This window comes from Lepidothrix coronata, unplaced genomic scaffold, assembly GCF_001604755.1.
Source record: "Lepidothrix coronata isolate B3197 unplaced genomic scaffold, Lepidothrix_coronata-1.0 Scaffold220, whole genome shotgun sequence".
Taxonomy (NCBI): Eukaryota; Metazoa; Chordata; class Aves; order Passeriformes; family Pipridae; genus Lepidothrix; species Lepidothrix coronata.
This window is the reverse complement of record NW_016690400.1, coordinates 553,587-576,816: the sequence shown is the minus strand read 5'-3', so window position 1 is coordinate 576,816 and position 23,230 is coordinate 553,587. Positions and strand designations below refer to the sequence as shown.

The window sequence follows — 23,230 nt, the reverse complement described above, 5'->3', positions numbered from 1 at the left end:
GTTCACCAGGAGTTATTTATTAAATGCACAACAGAAATATTGCAGATTAATCATGTGACTCTGAATATAGTTTAAGATACTGTTTGAGAAACTATTTGCTGAAAAAGCTGTTTGATTTTATCATAGCTGGTCAACATAGTTCATTTACTCCTGCTTTAGATTTGGGTAATGTGATTTGGAAGTTTCATTTTTCTGTGTAATGTTTTCTTCTAAGAGCAAACATTAAATTATTATTTAACAGAGAAGACTACCTGATGTCACTTTAGAAATATCTTGAAACAAACTTAACATAAAATAATGGTATTTACTGGAGGTTTTTTAGATTTTTTTTTTTGCGCGTGTATGTGTGTGATTGTGAAAGAAAGTGTTTCTTACTGTCTGCCTTTTTCATGAGTATTCCTTTTCTTCTGTTCTACAAGTGTTTTGGAAGGGTCTTTGGAGGTGTTCTCCTGAAGGAGAACTTAAGTGAGAAACTTCACTTTCATGATCGTATAATGTTATAATATTCATCATATCTGGGCTCAAGCCAGTTTTATTACAGTATCACCAAGATATTACTGGTAGAAGATGTCCATTAGGTAGATGTTCATGTCAAAATTAGGCAAATGGGTGAAGCAGAGATTATTCATATTGAAGCCTATAATGAAATACTCATGCCTTGAAGGGGCAGAGTTAATTAGTTGATCCATTGAGGAACTAAAGTTACAAACTAGTAGATGTGAGGAATTTCCTTCAAAGGATATTAACATCGGTGAAACTATGCCAGTAAGCAACAACTGAAGCTCTGGCTTGAGCATAAATACCAAGAGCAACCTCTAGGTTTGGACCTTTTACCATTCATCAGTAAAAAACAAATTTCATGGTAGAATGTGTGTCTCATCAAACATACCACATACATACCTTGTGGTACATAATATGTGAATTTTCCAGCAGGGTGGCCTGAAGATCATAGTTTAAAAGACTGTTGGACACTAGAGACATTCCCTGCTTTTAAAGAAAAGCTAAAACATAAAAAACCTTGCTCTATCAGGCAAAAATAATCTCACAGAGAAAAATTTGTACAAAACATTTGCTGTTTTTAAGGGTTGAACAATTGTGTTTTTGTTTCCCCCCTAGATAGCAGTAGTAATGGGATCCTGTACAGCAGGAGGAGCATACGTACCTGCAATGGCTGATGAAAGTATTATTGTTGGCAAACAGGGAACAATATTCCTGGGAGGGCCACCACTGGTAAGAATACATCAGTTTCTAGTGACAAAGCACCCCCCCGTCCCCACCTCCAAAATCAGGCTGCGATAATTGTAGAGCTTAAACAATTGACACATTTCTTGGTGAGATATTTCCAGATATTCTGTAGATTAGTTTGCATTTTTAAGTATATCTGAATGTTTATATCCTAAAATAAATCTCTTCTGTCTGTTAGATGTATATATGTAAATCAGACTGTGTTAAGGTGTTTTTTTAGTGCTTTTAGATTGCCATGCACGTTTTCAATGATAAAAATGGTCTCTGTATTCAATTTTGTAGTCTCTAGATATGAAGCGAAATTAAAAAAAAAATACAACCATCAAGATCAGAGAAGTTCAAAAGCACAACTAATCAGCTATATTTTATGTCGTTTTACAGACAAAGGAGATGCACTTATGATGGAGTTTATCATAGTTTTCTTACTTGCTTAGTAAGGAAATTGCTTCTAAGGAAACTGACCTGAAGAACTTTTGTGAATTAAAACTTGCTTTGTTGTGGAACTCAGAGTGGAATTTGTGACTGCAAAATTCTGCAGTATAACACAGCTTTAAAATTACAGTAGTTTGGCTCCAGCAAAAAGGAGTGCTTGAATGAGGTTTATTATTTCAGAAACAGCTGTATGTTCAAGTGTAGGCTCAGTTATATGCCGGTACAAGCAATAATCTTTGCTGACAAAGATAATTTAACACAAGCTTTATGAGAAGAAATGAATTTACAGTAATAAATGTTAGTGCTCTAGAACTAGCAACTAGAGCACTGTTCCAGTCTCAATGAATTGTGACTGGATAAACTTGCTTTTTTGGAATAGTCACATATTTGCCCAGTTGTACAAATTGTTCTGAGGCAGCACGACGGCTCTGTTTTGGTTACAGTCTTTTGGGAACTTAGGTAAGCTGTCTGTGACAAAGCCAAGTGCAAATCACATGTCTCTCTAGAGTCCTTCCAGCTTGAGCAGGCCTTGTAACAGCATTGTTAGTGAAGATTCTGCTGCCTGCACTGATTCCTGTAGGGAGGTGAAGTCTGTTGGAAGTCACTTCCTTCACCACTTGAGATGCTGGGAAAATATAGCATGTCCCATTAAACTATGGGAAGACAATCACTGACAGATTTATTTGCTGACCAGTTCCTAAGGCACGATTGCGTTCATTTCATTGAAAGCACGAAGAACTTATCCTGTAATGTCATTTAGTGTTCATTTGTATAGCACTGCTCTCATTTCCACAGGACATTTTTGCATTCCATTCTTTTCCTTTAATTTAGAGAGAATTTTTTTGCCCGCTGTGTCATCTTGGTGATAAAAGTGGATTTGGCATTTTGTACCTTTTTTTTTCCTTCCAAAGTTCAGTTTAAATTCTTATGCAGTTAAAAAAACCCCCAAAAGTCTTACCATAACTGCAGAGATTCTTTCCTATGGCTGGGAAATATAATTCACTGTTCCAGAATGTCTTAAATAAATTCAGAATGTAACTGGTATATGGAAAACAGGGACATACCTTTAATTACAAGGGTACTTCGTTGTCTACCCTAATAAAACAAAGCACTTAGTTTGAAGCAATTTATTATTTCAGCAGAGGCTTTCTAAGTTGACAAGAAGAAAAAAGTAGTCAGCAAAAGCAGACGATGTGATTAATAGCACTTATGTAATATAATGCTAATTTATTTATAGCTCATTAGAATTTTAGCTGTTGGAATTCCTTTGGCAATAATGGTTTCAAATGTCTTACGTAGGTTTCTGTTCCTTTTTATCTTTTTCAGCTTGTTGTTTGTATCTAAACAAAGAAAAATCCTCCTCAAAATTAAGTAATTTTTTTATAAATTTATCACTTTAGGTCTTTGGAGTTTCTTGGTGAAAAGTGGTATAAACATGAATGAAGATATTAGTTGAGAATAGTATCGGTTGAGTAACATTGTGTGATTCATACATCTTTTTATTGAGATAAGAAAATTAGTATGATGAAAGAAATGAGCTTTTTACATCAGGCTGTTAATAGCTTGGTTATTGTGTTAAGAATAACTACCCTGTTGCAGGAGCACCTGAGCTGTCTAAGTACAAATATTTTCTAGGTTCAGGACAGGTCATCATCTTAGAGCCAGTGGCATATAAAGGGCCAGCACTGCCTCTGGGGCTTGATCAGGTACAGAGTAATTTGTTGCAGAAGTCCAACTAGGAAATCTAAAGGACCTGAGAAAGCACAGCTCTTCTGATGTGGCATGTCCATTGGCAAGACTGCTGGGGAGTTCAGTGTATCTTGACTACACTCCTGCTTGGAGTTGTATTACAGCTGGAAATGTTCTTCAGATCCTGGGAGACTCAGTGGGTGCAATAAATAATGTGTCCTGGAGAACTTACTCAGAGCCAGTTTCTTTCAAGCTCCAGCACTGTGCAGGTACATGAGGCAGCTAATACCCATACTACCCAAGAAGCTGGCCTGCTTGGCAATCATTTAACTTCACGAGGAAATTTAGGTCATGTATGGGTATTACTGAGATGTAGTGCATGAGACTTTTGCCAGTATAGGCAGCTGAGTGACCTGAGTCAGGCCTCCAGGGGAAGACTTGACTGGGCGAGTCAGTGACTGCAAGGATGTTGTGAAGTTAGACCTGTCGAAAACTTTTCACCATTTTCAGAGGAAGATTTCACAACTACCCTCCAATTTAATTTGTTCCTTAGCAACCTGCAGATGTAATGATCCTTATCTTTGTGCGTATAGATCAAACTTTAATATCACTACCTGACAGCTTTTCTGTTTTGTAGAGCTTTTCATATTCTCCCTGAAAATATTTTACTTGCCTTTTCTAAGCATCAAAATTACTTCAGGCTCCCATAGAAACTGCCATTCCATGCTGTAGCAGATATTGTAGCCATTATTGTCTGAGCTCTGTTCCCCAAAATGCCTTCCCTGCATAAAAAAAAATAGGATGGATTTTATCGCTAACCTGTGTAAAACAAAACATTCTAAGGAAGCGAAAGAAAATCCCTGATGTTAGTTATTATTAGTCTTGAGATGTGTATGATAAAACGTGAATTGCAGGTACAATTAGTCCACCATCTAAAATGGAAGTTTGCTTTCCCTTCTTTTTAGAAGGGTGGGGAGTAATGACTCCATAAACTGATAGAACTCGAAGAGGAGAAGTGTCACAGTAGTAATAATATTTAGGGCCATTCTTCTGCGCTTCCCCAGGCTGAAGGTATCTATATCCTCATCTTTGGCAGTACTGCTTGGTAGCTCAGGCTTCGTCGTTTCTTTACAGAAATTTCTGATTCTTCCTTCCCAAGGGAAAATTTGCTACTTTCTGTGCTCAAAGGTGAAGAAAAGTCTGGTAAAAAGAGGGAATAAGTTTGTCAAATTCATGTATTTGTTTACTGGGGACTTTTCTACATGTCAGCCTCATCTCTTGTGGAAAATGCGCATTATATCTGAAATTTATGTTCATTACTCCTGATAATTTCTAACTGAAGTAGCTCGAACAGGGTTTCTTTGAAAATACCCGCTTGCCAAGGCTCTTACTTGCAATCTGTTAGAATTTAACAAACTTCAGGATAACATCAACCATTCACTTTAAATAACTTTGATCATTACTTAAACTACAGTTTGTAGAACGCTTTTGTTGCACTGCTGTACCTGCGAAGGTGTTGGAGCAAATAATCCTTCCCATCTACTCAGCCCTCCTAAGATGCGTTTGGACTGCTAGGTCCAGCTCTGGGCTCTCCACACCAAGAAAGACGTGGACATGCTTCAATGAGTTAATGAGGGTCCACGAAGATGATGAAGGTACTGGAGCATCTCAGAGTGAATCTGTCCATGTGTATGAATACCTTGCAGCGAGAAGTTAAGGTAATAGAGCCAAACTTCTCATTGATGCCCAGTGATAGATCAAGGCTACAGGGCGCAGATTGAAATATAGGAAGTTCTGTTTAGTTGTAAGAAAACACTTTTTTATTGCAAGGGTGGTCATGCCAAACCAAGTTGTCCAGAGAGGTTGTGGAGTCTCTGTCCTTGACACTCAAAATTTGTGATCATTACATAGTCATCAGCAACCCTCTCTGATTGACCCTGCTTTGAGCAGGGGAGTTAAATTTGATGGTGTCTCAGGCTGGCTGACAGAACCCACAGCTCCAATACTGTGATTTGGAGAAGGAAAACTTCACCTCTGTGGAAAATGGGAAAAAATATTTTTGTAAAATGTGTTAAAATTAGTCTCTAGATTTCTGTGCTAGAAGAAATCAATGCTGTATTCATATTTGTGCCGAGCTCTGGAGTAGTTAACATGTTGTAACTGCATAAAGAGAGAGGTATGTAATTATTTTGTAGAATCATAGAATAAAATCATAGAATCAAATCATAGAATCACTTATGTTAGAATACACCCTAAAGATCATTAAGTTCGGTCCTTAACCTGACACTGCCAAGTCCACCACTAAACCATGTCCCTTCAAATGCCACATATGTATGCATTTAAATGCCTCCAGGGCTGACAGCTTAACCAGTTCTCTGGGCAGCCTGTCCCAATGCTGCATATCCCTTTCAGTGAAGAAATCTTCCTGATTTCTCCAAAAAGTATGTTCTTCTGTTCCTTCTTTGATGAAGACTAAAGTTAGTTATGCCTCTGACAGAAATTTTCCATTAATTAGTATCAGAATGCCACACCTTCATATTGCACGGGTAATTCAAATTTCAACGCAAAAATTCTACCACTGAAGAGATATCTATACATAATTTTGCAAACTTGACAGTTTTCAAGTGTGTGTGTGTGTTAGAGAATATGAATTTACATATTTATGTATCTATATAGTATATATTTATATATTTAGTGTGCATCATTTTTAGACACGAAACTTGAAAACTGAAGTCTATTTTGGAAGTTTTCCCTTTCCTTGTCTCATGCTCTACCTCTGTACTCTCTATGTGTGATGAATAATGGTTTCACCAGCTTTCAAGAAATCCTTTTCAAAGCAGTTACTGTAGAGCTGAAATGCATCAAGAAGTCTTTTGTTTTTTTATTAACTGTGCAGTTGTTTTAAGGAGTTAATTTACTCTTGAATTACCTTTCAGGTCTAAGATTTCACAGATCTAGGATATTGGTTGTCATTCCAGCTACTTTTATGGGGACATCATACTTGATCTAAACAGTTATATGCCACTGATATGCTCTTTTAAAGAAAATTATTATTACTAAATTATTGTGTGTTTACTGAAAGGTTAAGAAAATAAAAACTGCTAGTGGTTGTTCTGTGGTTAATAATTAAGTAAGTTAAAATTCACAGAAGAGTTTGTATAAAGAAAGCAAAAGTGAAGAATGCTAAGTTTCAACAGAGATATTGTTTGCTTGAAACAGTGCAGGACAGTACCACATTTGAATTTTCTTGTTAAGAAAACTTTTGTGAAAATGCACGTTTATGAATCTGAAGAATGCGTGGGTATATTCACACTAATAGTGGACACAGCAGTAAATCAACAGTAAGTGGAGAATCTCTGTCAGTCAAATCTACATGTTAATGCTAGAATAAGGATACAAAGTCGAAGAAACTAAGTAATTTTGGCAAGATTCTGTGTTGTCCCATTTTGGATGCTCTGTGGGAGATTAACTGGGCAAATACTATTAATGAAGAAGCATTTTGCAAAGATCTCTTTTACTGCTGTACCTAAGCCAGTGTAAGTATTAATGCAAGACAAGTGTCTACTCTGAAGCTCATTTTCCTTTTCTTGTGGTAGGTTAAAGCAGCAACGGGTGAAGAGGTATCAGCAGAGGATCTTGGAGGGGCAGATCTTCACTGCAGGTTTAAAGAAATATTTTCCCAGTTAATTTCTTCCATATTTGAGACTTCAGATTTTATTTTCTTTTATTTTATTTTTTATTTTTAGATATTTTTTAGCTGTATTTAGATTTTGGAAATTAAGATTTTGGTGTGCTTATCTGTGCAGACAGATTGTTTTATTGTTAGACTAGCATAGTTACCTTGTTATACTCTAGTTAAGATGTTGTTTCCTTAATTGACTACTTTAAAATACATGTCTAGTATACTGCAGCATCGTGCATAATATGGAGGACATTACTATTTAATACTAGTTGTTAATAGAGTAATAGATATTGAGAAAGATACTACGTTTTGTATATTGTATCTTTCTTACTGTCAGAACTTACTACAAGCAAAATCAAAATAGCTTGTGTTTTTCGTAAGAGAGTGGTTGTCAGCAAAACAAAAAATTCTACAAACTTTGAAGTTCTAAAACGAATAGTAGGCAAAATTAGATATTACTGCACAGTAAGTTAGGTATTGTTGTACAATAACTGCTTATTTTTCACTTCAATTTACCGAAGTGAATAAAGAATTCTTTTGAAGGGCAGTTCATGCCATTTTTGTGAAAAACATGTTTTTCTTTATAATTTCAAATGAATTTTTGTTTCATTTGAACAATGCTTATGGTAATTTATATTGTCATTTAGATTTTTTACTTCCCGGAGTTGCTGTTTTATGTCATGTCTGATAACTTGAATGTGCTATTTCAAAGAAAAGGTCAGGCATGGATTTTATTTTTAAAGTAATTTTATAACAAAGCACAGAGAGCTGTATGGTAGCATCTATGTTTTAAATATAAAAATAAATTTTTTAAGGTCTTGGATGTTTTAAAACTTCAAGTTTTCATTGCCAGACTTGTGGCTGTTTCCTAAGTATTCATATTGCTGTTGTTATTTACATACAGAAAATCAGGTGTAACAGATCACTATGCTTTGGATGACGATCATGCACTTCATCTAGCAAGGAAAGTTGTAAGAAGTTTAAATCTCCAGAAGAAAATAGACGTAAGTGTACAGAATCTGAGAACACTGCATTGTTGAAATTAGACATGCTTTTTCCTAACCTGATTTATATAACACATTTTTTGTCTATGATTTCAGGCATTTTGAAAATTAAAGTTGCGCTTCTTGTCCTTAAAGATTTCTCTACTGTGTCAGTTCTGCAGTTGCATTCCTGGTGTATTATTCCCAATAAAATCACTGGGCTTAAGTGGGAGAGTGAAGCAACTAGAAAAGTGCTTCAGAGTCACAGAATTGCACTTTCAAATTAATCCAGTCTTGCAAGACACTCAATTGAATTTTAAACCCATGTGATCATTTCCATGGACTTAAAATGAGATACCTGCTAAAGCATCTTTTTGAGCATTATTAAGGAGAAGTACAAAACTGAGGGGACAGATGTGAATCATGTAATTCTATTGTATTGATTTAGAAATTCGTTTTAGAAGACGGGATGGATAGCATATGGTGGGGAATTACCCTATTTTATTTTAGTGGAGATGTGAGAGGGTGAATAGGCAGCTGAAGGAAGGCAAGATGTTTTATTTAGTTGTGTGACAAAAAGCTTCACCGGTTTTTCAGAATAATTCCTGCCTTGTGGGACACGGGGGAAAGTAAGAAAATGGGAGGACACAATTTTTTTATAACATGGAAGAAGTGGAGTACATGTGGAGGTATATGCAGGAGTAGAAAAAGGGTAACAGTAAGTGAGAAAGGTATTATCAACCTTCAGTTTAAGAAACTTGATCTTTATGCAAAATAAGGACAAGCCAATGCAGTCATTTCAATGTAGTTGATGAAGTCTGTGCTCAAAGAAGTTGGCAAATTAATTGTTGTTTGAACTTTCAAGTCATAATGTGGACTGATAGTTCCTTTGTTGTGTAAATTGCTTTATTAAATTGCTATAGGTGACTATAGAACCATCAGAAGAGCCTTTATTTCCGGCTGATGAAATATATGGAATAGTTGGTGACCAGCTAAAAAGAAATTTTGATGTCAAAGAGGTATGAATATTAATGCAAGATCCACATGCCCATACATGCATGCACCCAGTTTTCTTGCAGGAAATCACTCTTTATATTACCATAGTTGATAACATCTGATTTGAGTGCTTATTGTTTTTAGTATTTGTCTACCAGATGCATTGCAATGGCAATGACCTGTTGAAAATGTAATGCTTTCTGGTTATACTTTTAAGAAGGATGTGCAAAGATGCGAGATTGATAACATTCTGAAAAAGCTGACAGAAATAGTAACTTTGCGTTGGCAGAGCATTCTGTAGGCTTGCTGAGTGGTACGATGGCTTTCTTTTTCTGTCAATCCTGTGAAAGATCAAATATTTAAAGACTTATGGAGTAAAAGCACACCAGACAATTGAGAGTTCTCCCAGCAACGTATGGAGTCTGTTGTACTCTGCTGCAGTTCCAGTGTCACTGTCTGCCTTGGAACCTTCATCTGAACCCACGTCCTATCTTGTATTTTGTGCAGTTCCCACATTTTTTCACTACCAACCAAGTATGTATTCTATGAATAGTCTTTAATACATACCTGTCTTAAAATATTTAAATTACTAGGGTATGCTTTTCATTAAGGGAAGAAGAGATGAACACTTGTACTGAGCCTCACATTACACTCTGTAAAGTATTGGAATAATTTGGACTTGTGTTCTTTTAAAGTTTAAATAAGTGTCTTCTGGCAAATGTCTTGCTAGGAGTGGATCTGTATTTATAAAAAATGCCCCCTTTGCATCTCAGAGAAACCTCAGATCAGATCTTCATTATTTTTGTATGTCACAAATTCAAGCAAAGCTGAAAATAATCGTATCTCTAAGAAAGTGACTCATAGCTTTATATGTTTTTTTTCTTTATAAATGAGAGTCTGCTGATCAATGTTTAATATAACTAGAGGTAGTAGTTTTTCTTTGAAATTCCACTAATCAGGAAAACTTTGTTCCTGTGTAGTTTAACTGTTTGATTAGGATATTCTTAATCTTGAAATCCCATTTTTACGAACATGGAGATAAATCACACTTAAAAAAGTAAATGGGCTTTGCCTGCTTTGCCTGCTTTGCCAGACTGTTTATATGGTGGGCTGCTTGATGTTCTAAAAATGGAAAGGTTGTATTAAATTATATGTTGGTCTTTCTAAAGAAATTAAAATATATGAAGGATTAGGAATTTAACTTAATTTTTCTAATTTTTCTTAAGGTCATTGCTAGAATTGTGGACGGAAGTAGATTTGATGAATTCAAAGCCTTGTATGGGGATACACTAATAACAGGTATTTAGAAATATATTCTAATTGTGCTGTATATGTTCCCACTGGTTTTATAGTTGGATTCATTCTGTTTGGCTCACCCATTGATATTTTTAATAATGTTTATCTTCAGACAACTAGCAGTTTCTGCTACCAGGAGAAAGTGTTGCCTTTACATGCCATGGTAAAATATATATATGTGGAAATTTACAAATTAATCTTTCTGCCTTAGGATTTGCAAGAATTTTTGGTTACCCAGTAGGAATTATTGGAAACAATGGAGTTCTTTTCTCAGAGTCAGCAAAAAAGGTAAATAGATAATTCGCTTCTTTGCCATTGAGAAACAAAACTTCTGGTGGACAACTTGCTCTTGAAATCAGGAACTTTTTTAAATAATGAAAGGGAGCTGGCTCCACAGTTTTCATGTAAATGTGAAACAGGTTAATAAGCTATAAAAACAATTGACCATATTTTAGAAACAATGTTCTGTAGATTTTTCTGATGTGAAGAAATTAGGTCATAGAAGAACAGCATTTGAATTTGTATTAATACAGCACAGTTGAAGTGGTATCCAGCAACTTACAGCTTTTACAGGGCAAGTCCATACTGATTACATCACATGCCCTATTGGTATTCCTAACCTCTAAACTGTGAAATCCTACTTTAAATCACGTGATTGTTTTTCTAGTAATTGGAAAATTTCAAACCTGAATTCCAGTATTCAGTTCATTGTTTTACCAGAGCTTTAATATTTGTGCTTTGCTATGGGATCTCCTGGCTTAGAATAATGAGTGAAAACCTGTGCAGTCTCAAAAAATCTCTGAGCTAAAATACCTGTTTTGTGAATGAAGGGGGAGATCTCTGAAGGAATATTGTGATAGTATTACAGTTAATAGTACTTGGGGGATTGATGATGCTAAAGACTATCTGGATATGGCAGTGTTTACTTACCTTGGTATATGTTGTTTGCTTTAGTTCTTTATTTTTTCAAGTAACAACTGTCAGTTGCATTTTTTTAATAGTAGTTATATATGGTAGTTTTGTTCTAGCAGGCTACTTCAAACTAATGGTGAGGAATCGTTATTGAGAATCTATAGAAAAAAGGAAGGATTGATGAGAGATGGGGAGAAAGGAAGTAATTTTACTTGATTTATTGCTGTAATAAAATAATACATGAAATTGAGTTTCACGTACTGAAAGAATACTTTCAGCTTGGAGAGCAGTAAATTACATTGTTTTCACCTAACATTTGTTTTAACACAGTTATTTCCAAGTAGAAAATAACTCTTGCAGTATTTCTAATACTTCTGGTATTTTTCTAATAATTTAATGCTACAACCTCTATTCCTATCAATGAAAAAAACGTAAGGAATCTTTGCTGACTTTTCCTGGCATGTCAGTACTGTAAAAGGAGATGGTCAAGTTTCAGTTGTTTCAATTCTAGAGAAACCTTTGTCCCTGATGTTGCTTCTATAAGCATCATAATCTAACAATATTCCTTTTTTTTTCTTTTGCATTTTTGTAATGGGCTGTTTCACGTTTCCCATAATCATCACTGTGCAATTCATGTTGTTCTCTGAAAAAGCAAGAAGGTTATGCTTTATTATTTTTCTCTCTTTTTTCTTTTTGTAACTCTTGGTGGATTCGTATACTGAAGAGGTTAGGTGTTTTTTCAGCTGCTGTGCTACATAATCTTTTTTTGCTTTGTTTTGTTTACCAGCAGTGTATAAATAACCTGAGGAACTTTATAGATTTAGATTATTTCTGGCTGAAACAGAAGCTTGAAATCTAATATTTATACCTTTGCTGGGAAATTGGTCTTTTTCTAGAAAATGGGGAGAGGGAATCTGCCCTCAGGAAAAGGAGAGGATGTTCCAGCAATTGGCAGGGCAAAGAGCAAATAACGTTTGTGGGACTTTCCCGGTTTCAGAGAGTACTTCTATTTTATACAGAAAATGAGGAGATATTTTTTTCTGACTGGCTGTCATAATTTCAGTGACACAAAACTCCTACAGAAGTCTTACAAAACTCGATGTCACACTGTGTAGCTGTCTGTACATACTGATTGAATCAAAGCAGTTGAGTTTTTCAGTGTCAGTAGTAATGTTTTCAAGGATATTATTTCTGCTTTACCCATGGAGTCACATGTCTTCGGAGTTTTCTTACTTCTGCTAGAGCGCATGTTTGCGTTTGACTTTGGATGAAGGAGAAGTAGTATAACACTTCATGATGCAAATACTCCCGTGCATTTCAGTGGGAGGACTTACCACAGATTTCAGAGTGCTGGTAGTGATGGCTTCACTTGTCCAAATTTTAATGGCTTACTCATTTTATTTTTATTTTCCTCTCCACAGGGTACACATTTTATCCAGTTGTGTTGCCAGAGAAATATTCCCATTGTGTTTTTACAGAATATTACAGGTGAATGAGATCATTATTTTAACATTTCACTGAGTTGTAGGCTTTGCCATTAACTCTGGAGGCTATGTTTTAGTGTGCTTTGTAATGCCTACATCTCCAGCCTGTTTGGAAATCAGGCTGTCAGCATCTGGTCAAGGCCTTGTCTTATGGTTTGCTCTTTAGCACATAGTATGACACATACCACAGTATAGTAATACAAAGCTGGTAAGCCTTTTCTTCGTGTTGTAATTCTTTAGGTTTCATGGTTGGTAGAGAATATGAAGCTGGAGGGATAGCAAAAGATGGTGCCAAGATGGTAACTGCTGTAGCTTGTGCCAATGTACCTAAAATAACCGTGATTATCGGTGGTTCTTATGGAGCTGGAAACTATGGGATGTGTGGAAGGGCATATAGGTAAGTTTTGCTTCAAATTATGACAGCAGATAGGAATAAGTTAAGAGAGCATAACCTTGAAGTACCATTCTGAAAAACTCTCTAAACTCTTGCAGAGCTTGTGCTATTTAGAAAGCAGCAGTTCTCAGTGAATATGTTCACAAGTAAACAACAACTGATAAACTTGTAGAGATTCATAGGCTCATGATTCACCGTGAATTAGGTGACAGAAGAGACCTTCTAACAATGTGTTGATGTCCTTTTCTCCCATTTCAATTACTGGAGGAAAAATTGTACAGTCCTTAACAATCATTGGGCAGTATAGGCTGGTCCGTTATTCTGAATTCATAGGAAGAATACCAGCTTGTGCAAAAAATCCTTAATCCTTATTCACTTTTTATGTGTAAAGTTTCAGAATCCCTAAAGATTTTTTTTCTTTTGACCCTTTGGACATGACTCACATAGTTTTCTAATTTCATTTTTCAAGGTTCCTGATACTAATGAAATTGTTTGGAATGTTTAAGAGAAAAATTCCTGGGGGTTCGGAGGTGAGCTGAAGAGGCTCAAAAAGAGAAATAAATTTTTAAGGTGCTTGAATACAGGCAATTAACAGAATTTTTGCATTTTCAAACTTAATGCTGCAAGCACTGAAGTATGTTAATGTGCATTTTTAAACAAAACAATATATTGTAGTACAGACATGCATGAAAATTAATTCTTAGCTAAGTGAGAATTAATTCTTTACTAGAAAGTAAGGCAATGTCTTACCTTAATGTTTAATCTGTATTTTTTCAGTCCAAGATTTCTATATATGTGGCCAAATGCTCGCATATCAGTGATGGGAGGGGAACAAGCTGCAACTGTTCTAGCTACAATAGCTAAGGACCAAAAAGCAAGGGAGGGAAAACAGGTACATCTTTCTTCTTTCATTTTCAGTAGAGGGAGTGTGACTTACTCTTTCACTAGGGTTGCTAACTTTGTGGGCTAGGAAAGGGTGTTTAGAGAGTGAGACACCAATGAAGTAATCATTGTCCCAATGCCACCTAGTGCATTGACAAACATGAAGCATTTGTGAGGTGTTTACATCTTTGAAATGTGAAGATCATTCATGACATTCCTTGTCTTTGCTTAAAAAGTAGCACAGACTTATTTTATTAAAAATCTCGCCAAAGCCAACTCGTAACAGCATTTTTTTAATACAGTAGCTTCAGTAATTTTTCAGATGCTGATCCCCAATTATTCTTATACTCAATTAAGTATATTTTTATTCTCATTTTTCCTCTTTTAAATGTATTTTAATTTTATTGTCAGATATGCTAAATTGGTAATTGTGTGCAAAAAGAGTGAAAAACTTCGGGGAGATCATTTAGGCAGTTTCTTCAGGTTGATGCTGCATGTAAAGCTCTGCTGTCATTGTAGAAGAAAAAGAGTATTTTATCTGTTTTTGTTTATTTGCCTGTTTTTTTAGTTATCTGAGGCAGATGAAGCAGCTTTGAAGGAGCCAATCATTAGGAGGTTCGAGGAAGAAGGAAACCCTTATTATTCCAGTGCAAGGTAACATATAAATGACTATTCCAAAACTTAATTGTAATCACGGGGCTTAAGATCTAAATCTCAGTATTGAAGAACAGCAGAAGAAAGCAATCAGAAACAAAGATTGTGTTTGATGTGCAGGAGTACAAAACAACAAGCTTTAAATCAATGTTTTGTGTGTCTTATCTCAGACGTTGTAGGAGCATACACTCGCAGGAATTATTCTGCTGGTTCTGTAACTAATGATATGGTTGCATGGAGCTTATATGTTATGCATTTTATTCTGGATAAGTTTTTTATCATTCAGCCCAGTGTAGTATCTGGTCACCTTTCTAAAGCCTGTTGAACAGTATAATGAGTGGCTGCATGTGTGTTAGGAAGAATTCATTTTAGTGGGATTCTGCAAGTGGAAGAGGCCAGTGGAAAAGGAGAAAGGAGCTTGAGGAAGACCTGAAACCATTTGAAAATCTCAGGTCATGGTCACTATAGGTGATTGTATCGGATAATGGCAAGTTGTATAGGGCATTAGCTGATGGGTGCAGCATACTCGTGTTTGCTGAGAAGTCCTTTGCAGTATTTTGTGCTGATGGAATATTAGTAAATGCCCAGGAACTAGTTAGGTTAATGAAGCAAGGTGGCATTCTGGAGTGACACCTCTGGAAAGTAGCTTGGGGGCTTTCTTGGCCTCTGATTGTTATTCTGCATTGTTTTCATCCTGGCTGTGCTAACGATCCTGCACGGTTTTTTCCTTGTGGTATCCAAAAGCTAATTTTCCACAGGCTCTCAGCTGCTAGTGATGGTAGAGGGTAGCATATTTCAAAAACCCAGATGTCACCTTGGTAAGCAGTGCAGCTGGCTGTGAACAATGTAGGAGACTCCTGGAGTGTGTAGAGGACAACTTGCTGGTCCAGGCATTAGACAAGCCAACCAGAGGTGAGATGTTACTGGACCTGATACTCACCGATCTGGAGGAGCTCATTAAAGGGGTTAAGGCTGGAAACAGACTGGACTGTAGTGACCATGCCCTGGTTGAGTTCAGGATCTCAAGGAGTGTGAGCCTGGCAAACAGCAAAATCAGGACCCTGAACTTTGGAAGAGTGAACTTCCGGATGTTTAAAGAGCTAGTGGATGAGATCCCCCAGGAAGCTGTCCTTAAGGAGAGAGGACAGAGGAGCTGGCAGCTCTTTTCATAGAGCACAGGAGCTCTCCATGCTGATATGTAGGAACTTGAGCACAGCAGGCTGCAACCATGCATGGCTAAGCAAGGATCTGCTCCTCAAACTGAGGAGTAAAAAGGCAATATACACCTAGTGGAAGCAGGTCAAGTGACCTGAGAAGAGCTTCTTCTTCATGATCTGAAGGAAGATAGGAAATTAATGTTAACTTTTACTCTGTTTTCTGTCAGGATAGTGGAATATACTTAGCTGAAGTAATCATACCTGGGGAATCTGTATTAATTTTAATGTTTAATCAAATCAATACCTTTGTCAAATTGAAGCTTCTGCTATTTTGCCCTAACTGGTGCTCTGATGGAATAAATATTCTCAGTGGGATATGTAGCACAGGGTTTGTGCTGCCATCTAGGCAGATTTCAGTAGTGCAGTTGTATAGCACATAGCTCACGGATTAAGGGAGGGTTTTGATCTCATCACTGCTTGTTCTCTGCTTCTGGTAGAGGTCTGTGTGGTGGTGTTGCAGAGAGTCACAGATACTCTCACCTTCTTGAGGTTTTATGCATGTGTATAACCCACTACTATTAAGTTGCAGTTTATTTAGGGTGTTACATATAATTAATGAGAATACTTTTGTGAAATCATTTATTATTATTAATATGGACTTCCTGGTGGCACACTGATTTTGATTTTTTTAGACTCCTCTCCTGATTTTTATTCTCTTAACCTCCTCTCCTGATTTTTATTCTCTTAGGGTCCTCTCCTGATTTTGATTTTTTTAGAAATATTTTTAATTTATTTAAATTTCATGGGCTTTCCCCTGATTTGAGAAATGGTGTCAGATATTAAAAACTGCTGTGATATCTCTTTTATTACCCGTTAAAGATTAAGCCTAGTACCTGTGTGACAAAACCTTGTGCTCTGAGGGAAGAAGGAAAAATGAAAACATGTGTCGTCATTTTTTATAACTGGCTTTTAAGAAGAAGAATTTTCCACTCATATAACATTAAAAAAATGAGTCAAGCTGTCTGTATTTAAAATTAATCCCTACCCCAGAGGAGAAGATGAATAGTTTGTTGGTTTTTTTACATTTGCATTTTTTTTGTGTGTTCGCTGGAAACACAGTCAGACTCCTTGTACTCATGACTGAAAATAATTGGATTTATTTAACATTCAATATATTAAGTATATTAGCAGTACAAAAACCTGTCCTGTTCCAGAAACCAACAAACAGTTGTCAGTATTTACAACAGTGAGTTACTAATCTGTAAGAAGGTAGTTCTGCATGTAAGATTAAGACTAGCACTAAAAAAATATTAAATTGATCTTAACAATGTCCAGTGATTTTTAGACATGAAACTCGAGTATTTAATACCAGCTTTGTGCTTTCTACTGAACAACTTTTAGCAGTTTATATTTCCAGAATATCTGGCTGTTTTTTGAAGTTTGGTTGCAAATTTAGAAGTCACCTCCGGAAATAGCCTAAATTTGCCCAGCCTAGGAAGTAAGAAGTGCTCTTAATGCTAAGTGGCCTGTCATTTGTTGAAAAAGCAGGGTAGTTACGTGCTTCTTACTGTGCCTGTAGCTTGGAAGGGAAATGTGACATGCACAGGTGTGAGTTGGCTGAGAACTAGCGTGGGTCTGGATTGCAGGTGGTGGGATTCATGTAATGCTGCACTCCAGATAATAAGCCCAGCTGAGGCATGGAGTCAAATGTCAGAGCTGAAATCCTGCTGAAGCTCATCTGCCTGTCAGCAGTGAAGGTGAAATGCCTCTTTTCACAGAGGAGTGCTCTTGACAAGAGCATGTGAGTGGCTCAGGTCAAAACAGTCTGTGCTGGTTTCTCTCACTCTTTAATTCATGTAGGTACAGTCTGCATTGTTTAGGAGCTCTTAATTGCTGTCTGCTGTTTTGTAGAGATAATTGGGTATTTTGATGAATATTCTCATGTTTCCTGCCCTGATTTCTTGCTTTTTTGCCAATATTACCTAATCCCTATGCAACATCTCAGATCAATAGCTCAGAACGTTTCATTACTGTGGAGTAGGCTGCCCAAGCAGAAACAATGAGATGAAGTAGGGTTGCGGTCCTTGCAGCAAATAATGTACTTAAGGGGGGGATGTAGCCACCTTGCAGACCACCCTTTTCTCAGCCAGCATCAGCAGCTACTTATTAGCAAGCATTTGCCATAAGTCAAGGCATGGTAACCTGTTCCCTTTGCTCTAAAGGATGTTTCCAGTCTGGTTCCAAGCATGGTAAGAAAACCAGTTGACTGTCAACTAAATGTCAGGGTGCTGTATTGAAACTGAATCTGGACAGCCTTGGTTTTGTAAGGTCCCTCTGCTGAAAAGACCTACAAGAGGACTGCAGTGAACAGCTTTGCGTTACTGAGAGAAAAAAAACAGCAGGTGGGCACAAAGACTGTTGTCTGTATTGCTGCTCATGTGCAGCAGTTTGGAGGCTCCCTCATGCTGTCTTCTTGCTTAGTGTCTTCTGCTTCATGTCTTAATGTCCATTGAGATTGGTGTAACCCTTCCACTTGACTTTATTAGGTTTTGAATCAAGCTTTTAGAAGTAATAGGAGGAGGGAAGGAAGAATACCCTGATGATCTTAAAATACAAGCAAATACCCCTATTTAATCTGTTTATATAATTTTGCTTATAAATGATAAGTTGCTATATGTACAGTCAATACTGTTCCCTGCCGTTGTATTTTCTAATCAGACTTTAACTGGATTAGAACCTTGTACAATGAGCAGTCTTAATTAATGGTGGTCATTAGGCAGCACCCTCTTTAATGAGTTATATTAATCTGCTCACAGGTTTCTAAAGAGATTTCAGTGGTTTGCATCTTAATGAATTACATGAGCATTTTACTTTTGGCGACTTAATTTCTTTTACTCACACTGTCTCAGTTAGAGATATTTTATGAGTGTAACTGTGACTCATGTTCCAGCAATGGAGCTTTAATAGATAGTTTAATTATTAATGTTACATGGCAGTAGAGAATGTAGTTTTCTTTAAACAAAAAGAAGCAGAAGCCAGGGGTGACCATATGAAAGCAGCTTGACTGCCATGCAACAAAAAATCTTTAATGGTTGTCAATTAAAATTTAAAGCTACAGTTGGGAAAGGGGTTATTCACAGGAACCAGACAGCAAGAGCTTTGACCGTGCACATTATCCAGAATATGATATAGACAACTCTTGTCTGTCATCTACATCAGAATGTGCTGTTAGTACCAATTCCATGCAGATAGAAGTGTGGCTATTCCAAAGCATGGTTTACTAGCCCACTAGTGAGGAGGTACTGACTGAGACTCCTAAAATGAGAAGAAATTAGATAGAGCTACAGTTTTCGTATATTTGTAATTTGGGTTAATAGCAATTTTTTTTTACTTTAAAAGAAGGGGGGTTTTTGGTTTTTTTGTGGTTTGTTTTTTTTTTTTACATTTGAAGAAATTCTTTACTGTGAGGGTGGTGAGACACTAGAACAGGTTTGTCCCGAGAAGCTGTGGATGCCCCATCCCAGGCAGTGTTCAAGGACAGGTTGGATGGGGGCTCTGAGCAACCTGATATAGTGGGAATTGTCCCTGCCCATGGTGGGGAGATTAGAACTGGATGGTCTTTGAGGTCCCTTCCAATCCAAACCATTCTGTGATTCTACGATTTTTCCAGACTTCTTTCTCTGCTGCTTTGAAACCAGCAGCCAGGTCAGTGAGTCCCACAGCTACTGCGGTGCACTTCTTTAGTCAAAATTTTGTTTTCAATCCCAGGAGAGAAGCAGCACAGTTTTGCTGAATTACACATCAAAGTCTTCCCTTCTCCAAACCCCTTTCTTTTTCTGTACTTCAGTTTTGCTTTTGTGCCCCGTTTAGTTTAACTGTCTCCTCTACTTGAGAAGCGGCACCATGATAAGATATATTTGTAGTAGAGCATTCTTTCTGAGCTGCATATCCTTCTTCTCTCTCTGCTAGCTGGAGAACATGTTCGTAAGCTGAGTCTGAACACTTGTGCCTGATTTTGTTAGAGGGTCTTTTATTGGAATTCCATTTTGTGCATCATATGGTCCACATCATATGTGTTACAACACATCCTTGTTGTAAATTAAAAAGCATACATTATCAATCTCTTAATATTTTATCTGACTTGATGGAAATTGCTTTCACAGCAAGTGGTGAAGTAAAGCAAAGATGGGAGACACTCAGTAGTGTCTGCTGCTGCCTTGAGCTTATTTGCATGTGTTTATGTGCAGTTTACAGTCCTCTTTCTTTTAGGAGTGAAGTTGGCACATTTAGCATTGAAAGAAGAGTAAAAAAATACATTGTTTCTTGTCTAATCGATTTTTTTCAATTAATCTCCAAACAACAGGAAATTTGCAGATGGAACTTCAGTTAGAAAGGAAGGGCTGTGCCTTGTCTTGGTAGAGTCAGTTTTGGCTCCCTATTCATGACTGTTTCTCATATTTTTAAATTTTTCACAGACAAAGAATTAAGCATTAGCCAACACTGAAATAAGTTCAAAAATAATGTAAAGTAAGTCTCTCTTACAGAAAGATGGGATGGAGGAGGAGCATCCCTTTCTTAACCAAAGATACTGTGCTTGTGTTTGGCAGGATGGAGCTGTTCTTGAGAACTGATGCCACAAAGATTTTGATTTTTGGCTAATATCAGAGACTATTTACAAATGTTGGTGATTTTGGAGACTTGGGAATTTGGTAATTGCTCATTTGTAATTTAATTGCCTTCAGGCCTGGGTTAAGGAAGGTAATATCTTCCTGTTTTTCAGAAACTGACTTCAGTATATTTAAAAAATAAATATAAGTAATTATATTGGATCTGGCTGAGATGGAGTTCATTTCCCCACGACAGCCCTCACAGTGCTATGCTTTGCATTGGTAGCTAGAAAGGTGTTGATTACACACCAGTGCTTTGGATACTGGTGAGCAGTGCTGGCACAGCATCAGCACTGTCCCTCAACGCTCCCCCACCGCATCAAGGGGTGGGCAAGATCCTGGGAGAGGACACAAGTAGGCCAGCTGACCCAAATTATCCACAGGGATATTCCATACCATATGATGACAGCTCTGATATAAAAGCTAAGGGAAGGAGGAGGAAAGGGGGGCATTTGTTATTAACAGTGTTTGTTGCCTTGAGCAAACACCACGCCTGCTGAAACCCTGCTTCCCAGGAAGAGGCTGGAGGTCACTGACAGGAAGAAGAGAATAAAATTACTGGGGTTTTTCTCTTTGTTTCTGCACATGCAGATTTTCAGTTTTGCTTTAGCAAATGTCCTTATCTCAACCTACAAGTCATTTTCTGTCTTATTTTCTCCCCACCGTCCAGGTGGGAAAGGGAGTGATGGAGCAACCTGGGGGCACCTGGCGTCCAGCCAAGGTCACCCACAATAGAAATTCTGGAAATACCTGAAGTTTGCTCTGACTTTTTTAATGAGGAAAGGATACACGCTTGTATCATCCTCGTCTGACTTTTGAATTAACATGAATGGTGTAAATAGTGATGTGACATAATCCTTAAAATGCAAGCATTCTTAATAGAAAAAGGTAGGTCATAGGCAGAAGGTAATTTTCCACATGAATATTAGCAAGCAAAGAGGGTTTTTTTCTTGAAGGTGATGACTACGAATAAGTATTAAGAATCTCATTTGAAATATGCAAATCTGACATTCTTCATTTATCTAAAATTTATACTTTTTTCTAGAAAACAAATTCCATGGAGTAATACACACCTTCTATTGCATTGATGGTCAAGGTGAATTGGCTCCATGGCTTTAAGTATAATTTAGCTCTTTACTCCTCTTTTTTTAGTATAACCATTTCCAGTTCCATGGGCTTGAAGATCTACCAGCTGCATATGTTAATTTCCTTCAATTATTATTGATCTGTTATGTTTTTGTGTTTTTTCTAGATTATGGGATGATGGAATTATTGATCCAGCTGACACAAGACTGGTTTTGGGACTCAGTCTCAGCGCAGCATTAAACGCACCTACGAAGAAGACAGAATTTGGAGTTTTCAGGATGTGATCTTAAACATACAACTGTCAGAATTACCTCTGTATATTTTATTTGGGGATGGACAGCAAACTTACTGCAATGTCGCAGTGATGAAAAAATAAAGATTTGTATAATGCAATTTTTACTGCAAATTTTGTAATTATTTTGGCTAGTTGTCACACGGCGCTTCAGTGTTTTCATAGTGATTTGGGATGATCACAGTGCTTGGGTAACTGCATTGCACGAATAAACTGCAGGTTCTAGCATTATTTTTCATGTATGACAAGAAACCATTGGTATTATATAAATAAATCTGCAAAATATGCTACATATTTGGTGTTTATCAGCCTCCTTTATTTCTTTTAATTCTTTTTTGTATGTCTCCTATAAATGCAAAATGTTTTTGCACTCCAACCAAAAAAAAATTTTCTAGTAAACAATTTTTGCAAAGAGAAGTGCTGTAAGGGCAGCTAGGAAGTTCAACACAGCATGAAAGTACAGATTTCACACAGTTGTCGGCATCCTGTCCTTTCTCTGGCTTTCATCCAAAAAAACATACTCTGTGTGAATCCCTCAAGTCAAAGCAACAGGAGAACCTGATGGATGCGTGGTGTTTCCTGGAAGAGCTGGGGAGCATATGCTGGTGTCTGTGGAAGCAGGAGGTTGCTGTATGCACTTCTGAGGATGGGGGTTGGCTGAAAAGGTGTTGAAACATCTCGCTGTGTGGTCCTGCTGGCGATTTTAGTTTCACAAAGACAGAGCATTCTCCCCGCAGGGATCAATGCTTCACCCAGAGCAGAAGCTTGAAATCCACTGAGTTAAAAGGTATTGAGATGCTGGAATGCTTTGCTTATTCTGACTTATTTATTGTAGCTTGTTGCAGCGTAACGTTTTTCAGGAATTCAGTGTCTGTAATTTAATTTGTTCCTTTAGAAACACTGAACCTTGTAGAAACTAAATGCTTGGCAAGTAGTGTGCCTAAAATAAGGAGACGAATACTGTGATAGCTAGGACTAGGAAGGTGATTTTAGCTAGCTTTGCTCTATGGGTGCCCAGATAACCATTGGCAGAAGTATTCTTAACTGAGAGTCAAAACCCAAGAAGAGTCAAATCCAAGAAGAGTTAATGTTCAGGAATGGAGGTCCTATCCTGTGCTGGCCTGTGGGGAGAGGAAGGATTGCTAGTAGGAGTGATCATCCTGGGTGAGGTGCTAGCTACAGTCTCCCTAGGCTTGTGTGGTAGAGGAGTTCCCCTTAGACTCAGGGAGGGGATGGAAGGTCTGCTGTCTACCAGCTTCCTCAGTTGTGTCTCAGGCAGATGCAAAAGAGAAAATGAATAATTCTTTGGAGTGGGGATCTTCAATGTAGAATACAGACAGCCTAGCATATGTTGAACTGTGTGGTCTCTTGCACACCTC

General features: G+C 37.2%; 1 protein-coding gene across 1 annotated transcript in view; it reads left to right on the top strand.

Annotated features, from left to right (window-relative positions):
• Nucleotides 1-21,952, top strand: part of MCCC2 (methylcrotonoyl-CoA carboxylase 2) — a 36,361-nt gene extending 14,409 nt beyond the window's left edge. Inside the window, exons 7-17 of the mRNA XM_017833789.1 lie at nucleotides 1,117-1,230; nucleotides 6,963-7,027; nucleotides 7,953-8,052; nucleotides 8,955-9,050; nucleotides 10,254-10,326; nucleotides 10,535-10,611; nucleotides 12,657-12,723; nucleotides 12,960-13,116; nucleotides 13,891-14,005; nucleotides 14,564-14,649; nucleotides 21,726-21,952. Coding sequence (XP_017689278.1) covers nucleotides 1,117-1,230; nucleotides 6,963-7,027; nucleotides 7,953-8,052; nucleotides 8,955-9,050; nucleotides 10,254-10,326; nucleotides 10,535-10,611; nucleotides 12,657-12,723; nucleotides 12,960-13,116; nucleotides 13,891-14,005; nucleotides 14,564-14,649; nucleotides 21,726-21,843 — 1,068 coding nt within the window. The 3' untranslated portion in view covers nucleotides 21,844-21,952. The remainder of the gene's footprint in view (nucleotides 1-1,116; nucleotides 1,231-6,962; nucleotides 7,028-7,952; nucleotides 8,053-8,954; nucleotides 9,051-10,253; nucleotides 10,327-10,534; nucleotides 10,612-12,656; nucleotides 12,724-12,959; nucleotides 13,117-13,890; nucleotides 14,006-14,563; nucleotides 14,650-21,725) is intronic.
• The last annotated feature ends 1,278 nt before the right edge of the window (nucleotides 21,953-23,230 follow it).